We start from the raw sequence: 12,250 nt of genomic DNA on the forward strand, positions 1-12,250 counted from the left end.
GATACATAACGGGCAGACATTTAGGCCCCTTCACACGAACATATGCGTATTTGCAGAATGAAATATGCCATTTTGCACGCGTATCTGCGTAGTTTAATGTACTTTTCTCGCTCACATGGCCTGTTTATTTGCGTGCGACAGATTCATTGAATGAAAGGGCTAGTCTTAATTCTAGTAGTGTTCTTTTTACAGGAGAATTACGAAGTGTGTCAACCCCTCTAGCGTATTGTGTGCGCTTTTGCACTTTTGGTGTGCAAATGTACAGAAAAGTACAGCCCGCTGCGGCATTGTTTTTTTTTTTTGCGCAACCAAAATACGCTTATGTGAACAAACCTATTGAGATCAATGTTTTCTAGTCTCTGCCTATTGCATGTGCAAATACACCCCTGTGAAGCTGGCCTTATACTTGAACACTCCTCCTCCACAGGTTAGTGTTCTCTGGGAGCAGCCATTATAGAGTGCATGCAAATGCACAGCCACGACGACATTTCAGAAGGAATGTAGAAAAGACTTTTCAATAAAACCTGCTTGAGTTTTTTTTACACTATCGGGGTTCCCGCACACTTCTGGTTTTTTTTTCACACGAAAATCAATTAGATTTTCTAATGTTAAAAATGCTTTGCATCGTATGGAAATCGCAATGCGTTTGTAACATTAGAAAGTCATATTAACTCTTGCGTTAAAAAAAAAAAACACACGCAAGAGAAAATGCAGGTGTACAGGAGCCCTTCGGAACGTTAGACGTCACAGCCCTGAAGCCCGAGCCTGCACTGCCGACAGTGGAATGACTTGTCTGTTACATTCAGGGGTATTGGACACCATGGGGCAGGTTTATCCATCATAGTACAGGTACAAGGTGTTCTAGAATACTTAGCTGTAGAAACAGTGTGACATTTGAAAACTCTTAGTAACGATTGCTCTAAAAACTAGGCAACAAGTTCTTATCCTATTGACATGTTCCCTTTCAGAGAACTCATTGATGGAGGAAGGTTTGTACGATTGTCTCCCATAGGGCAGAAATACTGCAGCTTAACAAACACATGAAAAATATGAACTGTAAATACTGCCGATTTGCTGCCATGTGGGAATATACCTAAGGCTGGATTCACACAGGGCGGATTTGCCGCAGCAGATCCGCCCGCGGCCGCTAATCTCGGGATTAGCCAGCCATGTGGATGAGATTTCTCAGAAATCTCGTCCACACGGGACGTCTAATCTGCTGCGGTAAGTCCGGCTGGAACCGCGGCTGCGGCCTCAAAAGAAGCAGCATGTCTGTTTACTTTCGGTTTTTTGTTTATTTACGTCGCGGCCGCGCTCTCCTCTATGGGAGAGCCGGCCGCAACGGAAAAGCATGCGGTCGGACCGCTTCAAAGCCGCCATGGCTTAAACCGCGGCGGTTCTCCCTGCGGAAATCTTGCGGTTTTTGCTGCGGCCAAACCGCGAGATTTCCGACGAAAATACGCCCCGTGTGAACCTAGCTTAATAGTTGGACAGTGCACATTTAATTAGACAGTCTTTGTATTCACTAGATTTATCACAGGGAGGCTACATGCGCGCTAGGAGACGCACAAAACTCACATATATGAACTCCATTCTTTTGGAAGTGACTTTTTTTTTCATGTGCATGCCCTGCAATGTGATGTGTCCCATTAAAATCTATGGGAGATGCGATTCTTTAGCGCACGTGAAACATTCGCCTGATGACTTCACAGGTTATCTGGCCAGTCTTTTGACCAAAAAGATATTAAGAACACCAACAGAAAAGGTGCAAACCAGGTGAATCTAGCCTTTAAAAGAATATAAAAACGGCACGCGCAATTCTGGTGTTAGGGTGCGTTCACAAGTCGCTGATTTGCAGCAGATTTCAACCTTTTGACAATTCAAATTGAAGAGGTAAATCTGTAAAACAAATCAGCACCCAATCAGCAGCCTGTTAATTGCACCCTCAGGGCTGCGTCACAAACTTTTTTCAGTGTCCTTAAATGTAGTCGGTTTAAAGCCGCTTACACACAGGTCACAAAAATCACACAATTTTCCTGCGATGCGGCAGTACTATGAATCACATGGATGTGAAGCCAATGCTTTCTTATGGGTTCCTTCACATTCGCAATGTTTTTTCTGATGCTATCTTGCAAGAACAAAAAATTGTGGCATGCTCTATAATTGAGCCATTTGTGATTATTTTTTTGCTGTCCATGTCTCTCAGTGGTGCCTCCTTGTTTAATCGCATCTCACGCACTAGCGATTTTCGTGCAATGCAATAACATTTCCCTACCTCTAAAATAAGCCCTAGCTGCATTCACTGAAAAAAAAGGCATGCTTACATAGCAGTCTCGGTGCAGGTCCTCATGCTGCTCGCTGAAGCTCCGCTGCACGTTCTGCAGTCCTCATTTGCCCACAGAAGATCACTTCCTGCTCGCTGGATTCATAAATCCTGCCTCCAGGAAGCGATGGCTGTGATTGGTTCTTCAAGCACTAATCAGCCAATCAATGCAGCAGTTGATGAACCAATGCGAGGACTGTGATTAGTTCATGCAGCTCTGCATTGATTGGTTCTTCAAATTCTGCTTAGCCAATCACATTGTGGAGCTGTGGCATTTTTTTTCCATGTCACATCTAGAGGCCTATCAGAAATGTTAGGTAAGAAAATTCCATGCTGCAGTACAAAAAATAAGTCCTGAAGGCCAAAAACACTGTATATATAGACTTTTGTAATTCTGTATAGTTATTAAAGTTAATGTTTGCTTTTTTTTTGGGGGGGGGGGGGGCGGAGGGTATAAAAAAGACAACTACTTTGTGTAAATCAATCCTAATACTAGTTACTACTACTACGGAGACTTGTCCAGTGGCTAGGTATAACCAGTCATGTTTTCTGTTGCGTAGACAAACCAAAACCATGTATAGAACATGCCAGTGCCATGCTGTAGTAACAAGGAGTCGTACAGGATAATGAGGTAACCTTGACAAACGCTTAGAAAACACTCATTCTTTATAACAGGATATAAAACAGATTCCTCATTGCGACGGTCTTTCCAGAGCATTGGAGATGTGCTTGATACGTCCAGCGTTCACCAGCTTGGTTAGAACAATGCAGATGGAAGACCGCTGCCAAATAGTAATCTCCAGGAGCTTGGTACCTTCCAGTCCGCCGGGCCAACGCTGTCCTAAAAACAGGCAATGAGCTTATGTCAGATGCAAGAAGTACAAGTGTCACTTAGTTCATCCGTCTTACTTGTGGAGAGATAAATGAGGTCTTACAAACTGAACTGACCTGCATTGTGAAGCTTCAGCAACAAGAGTTTCTTCACTGTATGATGAGAGGTTGTGTCCTAATATAGAGGGGTAAAATCTGCACCAAAATCAACATTACAAGTGCAGATGTTGCTACAAAATCTGACCGATACCCCAAACGGTCTGTTCTCAAGACATTTGTTGTATCCGTACACATGCCCTTTTACTTCAGTATAAGGCCGCTTTCACACAGGCGACAAAAATCGCATGTATGTGGAGCCCATGCTTTCCTATGGGTGCCTTCACATTAGGGAGGTTTGCGGCATGCTCTATACAGCCACGATCTGCGATGTTTTTTAGCCCATGTTTCTCTATGGAGCCTTCTTTTGTGTTGCGTCGCATAAAAATGGCTATTTTCGTGCAGCGCACCTTTTACAATAGGACATCCTACTGTTTGTCCCTAAAATAAGCCCTAGCTACATAAAAAACCTAATACATTAGTTAACAGGCGCTGTCCGCTCTGCCGCACTTCTCCAGGAGTTCCGCTGCACCTGCATGGTCAGTGGTTCATAAATCCCACCTCCAGGAAGCACTGGCTCTGACTGGTTCTCGAGCGCTGTGACTCAGCCAATCACTGCAGTGCTGATGAATCAATCACAGCCTTTCAATGCGATGGCTGTAATTAGTTCATAAAGCACTGCAGTGATTAGTTGAGCCAGAGCACTCGAGAACCATTTAGGGCTAGTGTTTTCTGGAAGTGGGATTTATTAACCCCTGACCAGGAAGTGGCAGCTCAAGACAAGAAACAAGGGCAGAGGAACTGCTGGAGGAACGCACAGCGCCCTTTAGGTAATGTTTTATTTTTTTGCATACTTTTTTTAAACGTAACTAGGGCTTATATTTCAAGCCCCATCTCCCCTCCCGAAAATCCCAGCAAAAGAGTGCCACAAAATCGCAATATCGCCGTGACAAATCGCAGCCATGTCACACAGAACATGGCTGCGATATCGCTGTCGGTTGTATGAAGGAGGCCTAAGGGTACAAGCCCATCTACATGCACCCATTTAAATGAATGTACCCCATTTCCGTTCATTGTAACGTTACAATATAGTATCGCAGAGTTTATATAGCACTAGAAGCATTACCACATTTATATCTCTGCAAACTATTGAGCACATACCCTCACTCTTAATATTATGATCAGTCAGTGTAATTGTAACACACAAGGACCAGCTCTCTCATAGGTAGGATAACATTTACCAGAGATGAGTATAGCCCCATTTACACGCAAAGATGATCGCGCAAAATTCGTTCAAAAGATAAAATGATTGACCATTTGAGCGATCATTTTGCATAAGCTCCTAACAAGTAACACCCATTAGTAGCTTATTAGTTTCATTTGCATGTAAATGAGCCTCCATGCGCTGTATGCAGGTAACAGCAGGTGGTCTGTTATCTGCATTCAACTCCTGAGACTGCAGCTGAATACAATGTTAGCAGCGCTCCCGTGGAGAATCACAGCGTGTGGTCCCTGCTTATCAGCTCTTCGGCGAACAATGGATTTTAAGCTGAACTAAAAATCATCATTTGGCCGAAAAGCAAACAATGGTAGCATGTACATGCAAATATTATTGCTCAAAAGACATCGTTTGAGCAAATTTTGAGTGATAATTGTTGCGTGTAAATGGGGCTTAAGTGCAGTATATCTAGTATTCTTCCATTAGTGCTGACAGCCCAGAAGTCCATTGTGTGCTCTGGGTTAAAGTCAAACAATTTCTTTTTTTTACTGAAATTGTCTTAACTGAAAACCCATCTATGCATCTGAAAGAGGTCGTCCCTGCAGCATTGTCATAGATTTACATAAATTTCACCCAGATGTATGGAACACTCTCTATAGTTACTGAATAGACACTACTGCACCAACTGCCTCTATATGTGCTATAGTCCAGCCACGACCCTGGGAACTGGTCGCCTTCTCTTCCATGGCCACCCACAGACCTTACAAGCTACTTGTGCCCAAGGGAGGAGGTGCTGCTGACTGCAGGCGAGGCTGCGGGATTTTCCTGTCTCAAAAAAGAGTTGATATAGCTCCAGTAAATTCAGCTCTGCTGCTGTGCCAACTGGCGGCAACTGTGGATTCCTTACAGAAATCTCATCAATTATGCATATCGAATCTTAAGCCAATTAAAATAATGTAAAATATGCTCAGGCCTCTTTAATTTGCTTTTAAATGGTGGAAAGATAAATGTATATCTCGTGTTGAGTCATGAGCACTTGATGTTACAACCTGATGTGAACTCTGCCAGTGCCCCCATGACAACACTTCCTACCCTGTTCTTGTAGGTGACAGGGAATACTAGCACAATATAAGAAATCACTTTTATAGTGCAGTTAAAAGAGTGGAAGAACATCAGCTAGGAGTATGTGGGAAAGGCACAACCGTCTCTTAGCAGCTGATATCACAGCCTCCTGACAATTTGAGACAGCAGTAATGGTGCTTGTATACAGGCCGAATTCTTGGCCTGATGTAACAAGTGCCGATCAACACACGTCAGTCAGCACTCCTTTAATTTTCTTTTACACAAGTCAAGCAACTGCTTATGGGGCCAAACGATCTCCCATACAATCGTCCGTCCCCATAAGCCGGCTATATATCTCACTGTTCACACATAGAGATGTACCACCAATCAGTGATCATTGTTACGCTCTCAAAAACGACCCGATTAGCAATGGAACAAGTGTTTCCTCGTTTGTCGGCTGATCATTGATCCCGTTACATGGCCCAATAGTCAGGTGAAGGATAGTCGGGCCATGTAAAAGGACCATAAGGCACCTGCATTCTTTTCACACTGTAGATCCATGATGAATAGTAGCCCTACAGAGAACTTGACTTTGTTGACACCATTTACTTACTGGAGAATCAAGCAAATGAAGCCATCTGTTGACGTGATTGAGAAGAGCAAAAGCGTCAGGGATGTTGTCACCTTCAGAGCAGAACTTCAGAACCACAGCCATGTGTATGTCCTCAGAGCAGCTGGAGGGAGAGAAGCAGAATGCTGGTTACATGTACATATTCATAGCACTAGTGTCTGCAGCACATTACATGGGGCTTATTCTAATTAGTTATTCAATAGCCATGTAATATATGGCAGGGCTGAGTCAGAGACAGACCAACTCTTTGCAGCAGCTCTCTGGCGAAAGGGGGTCCTAAGTACTTGGAACTGGAAATATTATCTATATACCCTACAACACCTTTAAAGGGGAAAAAAGTGGAAATGCCACTTTTGCTTAATTATACTTAAAGAAATATTAACGAGCCATTCCTCGGAAGCGACTGTCAAGTGCAAAAACACCCGAACCGAGTAAGTTCGCTCATCTCTACTTGTAAAGAATCAGTGAGAAACAGAACTATGTGTAGAATTAGGGACACCGAGGTGCTATATAAGCCCACAGCAGGCCATGTGCGGGTCCAGACTAGAGGCAGTCAGCCCAATAGGCAGATTTGTAGTAGTTGCACAACTTTACAGGTTGTCCACTAAGGTAACCCCTTTCTCTATATGGCTTATTAGGGCAGGTAGACATCAGAGAGGACTCTCGCTTTGACAAATCAAAGGAAACATATGGCTTGGTGCAACTTTCCTCAGAAATGACAGCTGATTATCAAACCCTCTGCAACCCGCATATAGGCATGACAGGGAGATTTCGAAAGACCAAGAAAATAGATTTAAAATACGCATTTACAAGTGGCAGCCTGTATGTTGCCAATTTGAAGACCAAAGTCAGGAAGTTTTAACTAAAAAAAATAAATAAAAAAAACCCCAAAAAACAGCTATCGAAGCGTTAAATCGTGTGAACCAAGTCGCAGCTATTCTTCGTGATTTTTACACGGCTGACTGCGGCATCTTACAGTGCACTGACGCTAAAGCCCGAAATGAAGGGAGTCTCCGCAGGGATTCCGTTTAGCCCTGTGGGGATGTTAAACTCCCTCCCCCTCACTTTGTCGTCCGGCTTGAATAGTCGCCTGTAGGATTCTATGGAGCCGGCGGCGTTGTGCCGTCAAAAGATAGGACAAGTCCTATCATTTGAGGGAGGGAAATTCCGCCTGTTTCCTATCTTTTGACGCATAACTTTTTTAGGCGCGTCAAAAAGTCGTTCATCTGAAAGAAAGCATAGGTTCTTTGGGATGAGATTTTTTGACTCACCTACTTTGCGTCAAAATGACGCTCATGTGAAAGAGACCTAAAGGACTATTTACACGCACAGGTAATCTTTCAAACGACTTAAAGGCCCATTTACAAGGAGCGACGATTGCTCAAGATTCGCTCTAAAGCCATCTTTTGCGCGATAATCGTTGCATCTTAAAGCACGGCCATCGTGCACTTTTCATGCACTGCTCCTCGATCGTTCAATTCAGTCTTATCAGGACCGCATGCTGAATTCTCCGTGGATAGTGCTGATACTATTGTTTCAGCTACTTAACCTGCCGAAGAACATAGGAGCTGAATGCAGATAAGAGCTGAGTAGCTATGGTACTTTATAGTTTATGCAAAATGATCGCTCAAACCTGTCACTCAGACCATCATCGCTCTGTGTGAATGGGCCTCAACAGTTTATCATCTTCATTTGCATGTAAAAGGACCTCTAGGAGTTTGCAGTGCAGAGCACGTGATTAAACACATATCCAGTTGTGTAAACAGAAAACATTACTGTTTTCTTGTGGCTAGTGTAAATACATGCCAGAAGATAACAGCTTGGGGTCTATTGAGAGACAAGGATGTTTGCTGACTAGAGATGAGCGAATGTACTCGGTAAGGGCGATTTCGCAATCGTGCACCGCGATTTTCAAGTACTTCACTACTCGGGTGAAAAGTACTCGGGGGCGCTGTGGGTGAGCGGGGAGTTGCAGAGGGGAGGGGGGGGGGGGGGGAAAGAGAGAGCTCCCCCCTGTTCCACGCTGCTACCCCCCGCTCCACAGCGCCCCCGAGTACTTTTCACCCGAGTAGTGAAGTACTCGAAAATCGTGGTGCTCGATTGCGAAATCGGCCTTACCGAGTACGTTCGCTCATCTCTATTGCTGACCGATGGATCTTAAGTTAACCTGAAAAGTGCACGATGCCGGCGTTTACATGTAAAGATTAATCGCTCATTTTCGGTTGTTTGAACAAATTTTGAGCAATAGTCGTTGCGTGTAAATGGGCCTTAAAGGGGTTGTCTCGCGGCAAACATCAACATTTTACATTAGCCCATTCCCCCTGTCACCCCCCTGGCATAAAATAGCATTTTAAAGCGGTTTTTAAACCGCTTGCTACTCACCGATGTGATGAAAGATGAATTTATAAAATTCTTCTCCCAAGATGGCCGCCGGTCCTTTCCCAGGGATGCACTGCGGTTTTGTCCCATGGTGCACCGCGGGTCTTCTCCCATGGTGCACCATGGGCTCTGTGCGTTCCATTGCCGATTCCAGCCTCCTGGTTGGCTGGAATCGGCACACGTGAGGGGGCGAAGCTACGCGGTGACGCGTAGAAGGGGGCGGAGCCAGAACGCCGCTTGTGCCCGGACCGTCCAGAAGGGAGAAGACCCTTCTGCGCAAGCGCGTCTAAAAAAGCAAGACCCCGAAATTAGACGGAGCCATGTAGACGGGGATGCCAGCAACGGAGCAGGTAAGTGAATAACTTCTGTATGGCTCATAATTAATGCACGATGTATATTACAAAGTGCATTAATATGGCCATACAGAAGTGCTGAACCCCACTTGCTGCCGCGAGACAACCCCTTTAATAAAGGATACTGACAGCAGAGGAACACAAGGCACACATACCAGTCCTCAAACAATCGCTTTGTAAAACCTCCACCGGGGATGGAAATCTTTTTCTCTTCATCATTTATGCCGGGATATGAAGACATCTTCTCCATTTCCTTCCACTCTAAAGCTTTTAACGTGTCCGCTACCAATGTCTGCAAAGCCGGAGTGACTAAGTAACGGAAGGGAGTCCTATGGAAGACAGATTAATTCTAGCACCACTGATGGTTTTATTACCCAAATTACTACAATACCCAAATTACTTCAAACATACCCAAAAAGCTGGCTGTCATCTCGTTGGTAGGCATGGCTGCTGGAAAGGAGAACGACTCGAGTGAATGCACATTTCTTAATCCAGCAGGTTAAAGCTTGACAGAAGGCTCTGGATTTGTTCTTCAAAAGACAGAGAAAGTAGTGAGTCACACGAAGGACCACGAGATCCATCGTATCTCATGCCCAACATCACCTCTACCTTTATTAATGGAGATCTGATCTGCAGGACTGCAAGCTTCTTGTCAGACGATGCATATACTGTAGAGAACAAAGCAAATCGGAGTATAGAGAGACGTGTAGAATGTAACAGGACATAAGATTAGAAGACGGAACAATACATTAATACATTTCGGCCCAGAAGACCTTAAATAAAGAGACCATGGACATGGACACCGTAAACCCCACATGTGCTAGATGCATGGCAAAGGGTGAAATCTGTTGTAATTCCACACCAGAATGACCCCGAGGAGTAGAAGGTTCGCAGCAAGCTCCCATGTTTGTAAGGAAAGTTTCCGGTTCATGTGGATCACGGGAGTGGGGGGGGGGGGGGGGGGATTCAAAAACCATCCGCTTGTATTGTACAGCCAACGGCTGCAGATATCCTGCACAGAATCCACAGCAAATCTGCTGCATCTGAACTTGACCTAATTAAGTCATTTTGTTGTGTTTTTTTAAATCAAGTCTACAAGCAAGTAATAAACAAGATACAGGCATCATACATCATAATTAATTCAGGATGCAATGTTAGAGCATTGACTCCAGTACAGGCATATGAAGAACTAGTAATTATTAGGAAATTATAGTACCAGGTGGCGCAATGCACCACACACAGCACTGCTACATACATTGTTCATCCCATACAGCAGGGATCAGAAACAGCACAGGAGACGGAAGACCTGTGATGATGCCACCGTCATGCTCCGCCCCTGATCACATGAGTAATGCTCATCCTAAGGGAATGACTTACATGCTCCGCCCCTGATCACATGAGATTAATGCTCATCCTGAGGGAATGACTTACATGCTCCGCCCTTTATCACATGACAGTGATGTCATCACAAGACCTGCATCTTTGTGCAGATTATGGATGGACTACAAACTTCCTGCGGCCTCAGTTGCTATGGAATACTAACGAACACCTAGCTAAATAGTAGGAGTGCGCATACAGGAGCTGTGATAATGTCACCGTCATGTGATCAGGGGCGGAGCATGTAACTCCCTCACTGGAGATGAAGGACCTTTGATGACATCACCATCATGTGATCAGGAGCAGAGCATGTAAGTCACTCACAAACCCACTCACGCACAAACGGACAGGTTATAGTTAGTATTTTGGTTAGCAATTCTGTTGCTACTTAGAGAAAGAAGTGAGAGGATTCTATAACTTCTCTGCTTCTAATGCTCCTGTCGTCGCTAGAACGAGCGAGTAACATGACCGCTAACTCGTTCAGCCCGTTTAGACAGGCAGAAGCATCTTTATCTCGTTCAAATGAGAATTGTTTAGTCCCTACATAAGTGAAGGTGAAAGACTGAACGACCGCCGTTTAAACGGAACGATTAGTGAGCGAGTCAACGAGGATTTTTACGCCTGCCGTAAAGTGGACAAACAAAAAGTGAACAGCTGGCACGCTTTAAGACCGAACGATTACCGCTCATGTTTGACCGTTTCCATCTAGAAGCACCGTAACACGTCCTCACCTTCTGCATTTATGCACAGTTCCTTCGCATGTTCTTCACTGGTAGCATACGGGTTATTACCCACCATAGGCACGAGACAGTCTGTGTAAAAATACCCGACCTTCGGTATATTCAGAGAGGAGATTATCAGGTCAACAGCAAGTTGTCCAACATTCCCTACAGAGACCGCGGGCTGAAAGAAAGGTGAGAAATTAGAAGATAAAACATCCAAAAACCATCTACCTGTGTGCACTAAACACACATCATAGAGAACACGCAGACATGCCTCAGCGTCTACGGTCTTATGTATACACACACAGAAGAGGTCATTACAGCAGTCATGTGACGGGGAGGTAAGGCAGAGGGTACTCCACAGACGTGATGAAGAAGAGAGTTTAAAAACTTTTGAAAAGTTCAGTGTTGGGTTTTTCTGAAGGAACATCTCGCAGCAGCGGCTGGCCAATAGGAAATCAGCATGCAGGAAACCATTCAGATCATTAGCAATCAGTTCCTTAATCCGGGACTAAAATACTGATGAGCTGTCCTCAGGATAGGTGGCAAAAGGAAATTACTGGGGGTCTGAGTCAGCTGTTCGAAGGGGCCTCCTAAATTTGTTGGTCACACAGCCTATGTGATTAAGCTGCAATACCAGGCACAGACACCACACGTTGTATGGCGCTGTGCCCAGTATACAATTAAGAAGCTGCAGAGCTCACCAGAATGATCTGTAGGATTGTCAAGAGCCGGATCCCCCAAAATCTGATACTGATGACCTAACCTGAGGATGGATAATCAGTATTTTAGTCTTGGTCTAGGAAAGCCTCTTTAACCCCTTCCCTCCCCAGGACATATATGTACGCTTGGGGTGGAAAAGGGATTCCAGCAGAATGCCATACATTTACATCATGTGGATGGCACAGGCTGAGGAGCTGAGCCTGCAGCGGGGAGTACGGTAACTCACTGGTGCCCCGACGTCTTTTACTCCCAGTGTATAACGCGCTGTCACCAGCAGGGGGAGTACGGCGGCTCACCGGACGCCCCGTACCCCCAGTGCATAACGCGGTGTTACCAGCAGGGGGAGAGCTGCGCCTCTGAGCAGGAAGGACAGATGGAGCCCTGAAGGCTGTAGGTGGTGAGCGGTTACCAGCAGTAGGGCGCAGCCGTCCGGGGGGCTCCATCCACCTGCAGCCGGCACGAACATGACTGCGCTCTGCAGCACCAGCGGCGCACACAATACACGTCACACAGAGCCGCATCCGCTAAGCCCCC

At 45.2% G+C, this 12,250-nt stretch overlaps 1 protein-coding gene across 1 annotated transcript; it reads right to left on the bottom strand.

Annotated features, from left to right (window-relative positions):
- Nucleotides 1-2,971: 2,971 nt before the first annotated feature.
- PSMG2 (proteasome assembly chaperone 2) lies at nt 2,972-12,250 on the bottom strand. The gene is made up of 7 exons (XM_066579521.1): nt 12,126-12,250; nt 11,003-11,174; nt 9,504-9,562; nt 9,306-9,424; nt 9,050-9,223; nt 6,145-6,265; nt 2,972-3,164 (listed from the first exon to the last, which is right to left on the bottom strand). Exons 1-7 carry the CDS (start codon nt 12,180-12,182, stop codon nt 3,081-3,083), a joined length of 786 nt encoding a protein of 261 aa, XP_066435618.1. The 5' UTR covers nt 12,183-12,250; the 3' UTR covers nt 2,972-3,080.

Source organism: Eleutherodactylus coqui, chromosome 9 (assembly GCF_035609145.1).
Source record: "Eleutherodactylus coqui strain aEleCoq1 chromosome 9, aEleCoq1.hap1, whole genome shotgun sequence".
Lineage (NCBI taxonomy): Eukaryota > Metazoa > Chordata > Amphibia > Anura > Eleutherodactylidae > Eleutherodactylus > Eleutherodactylus coqui.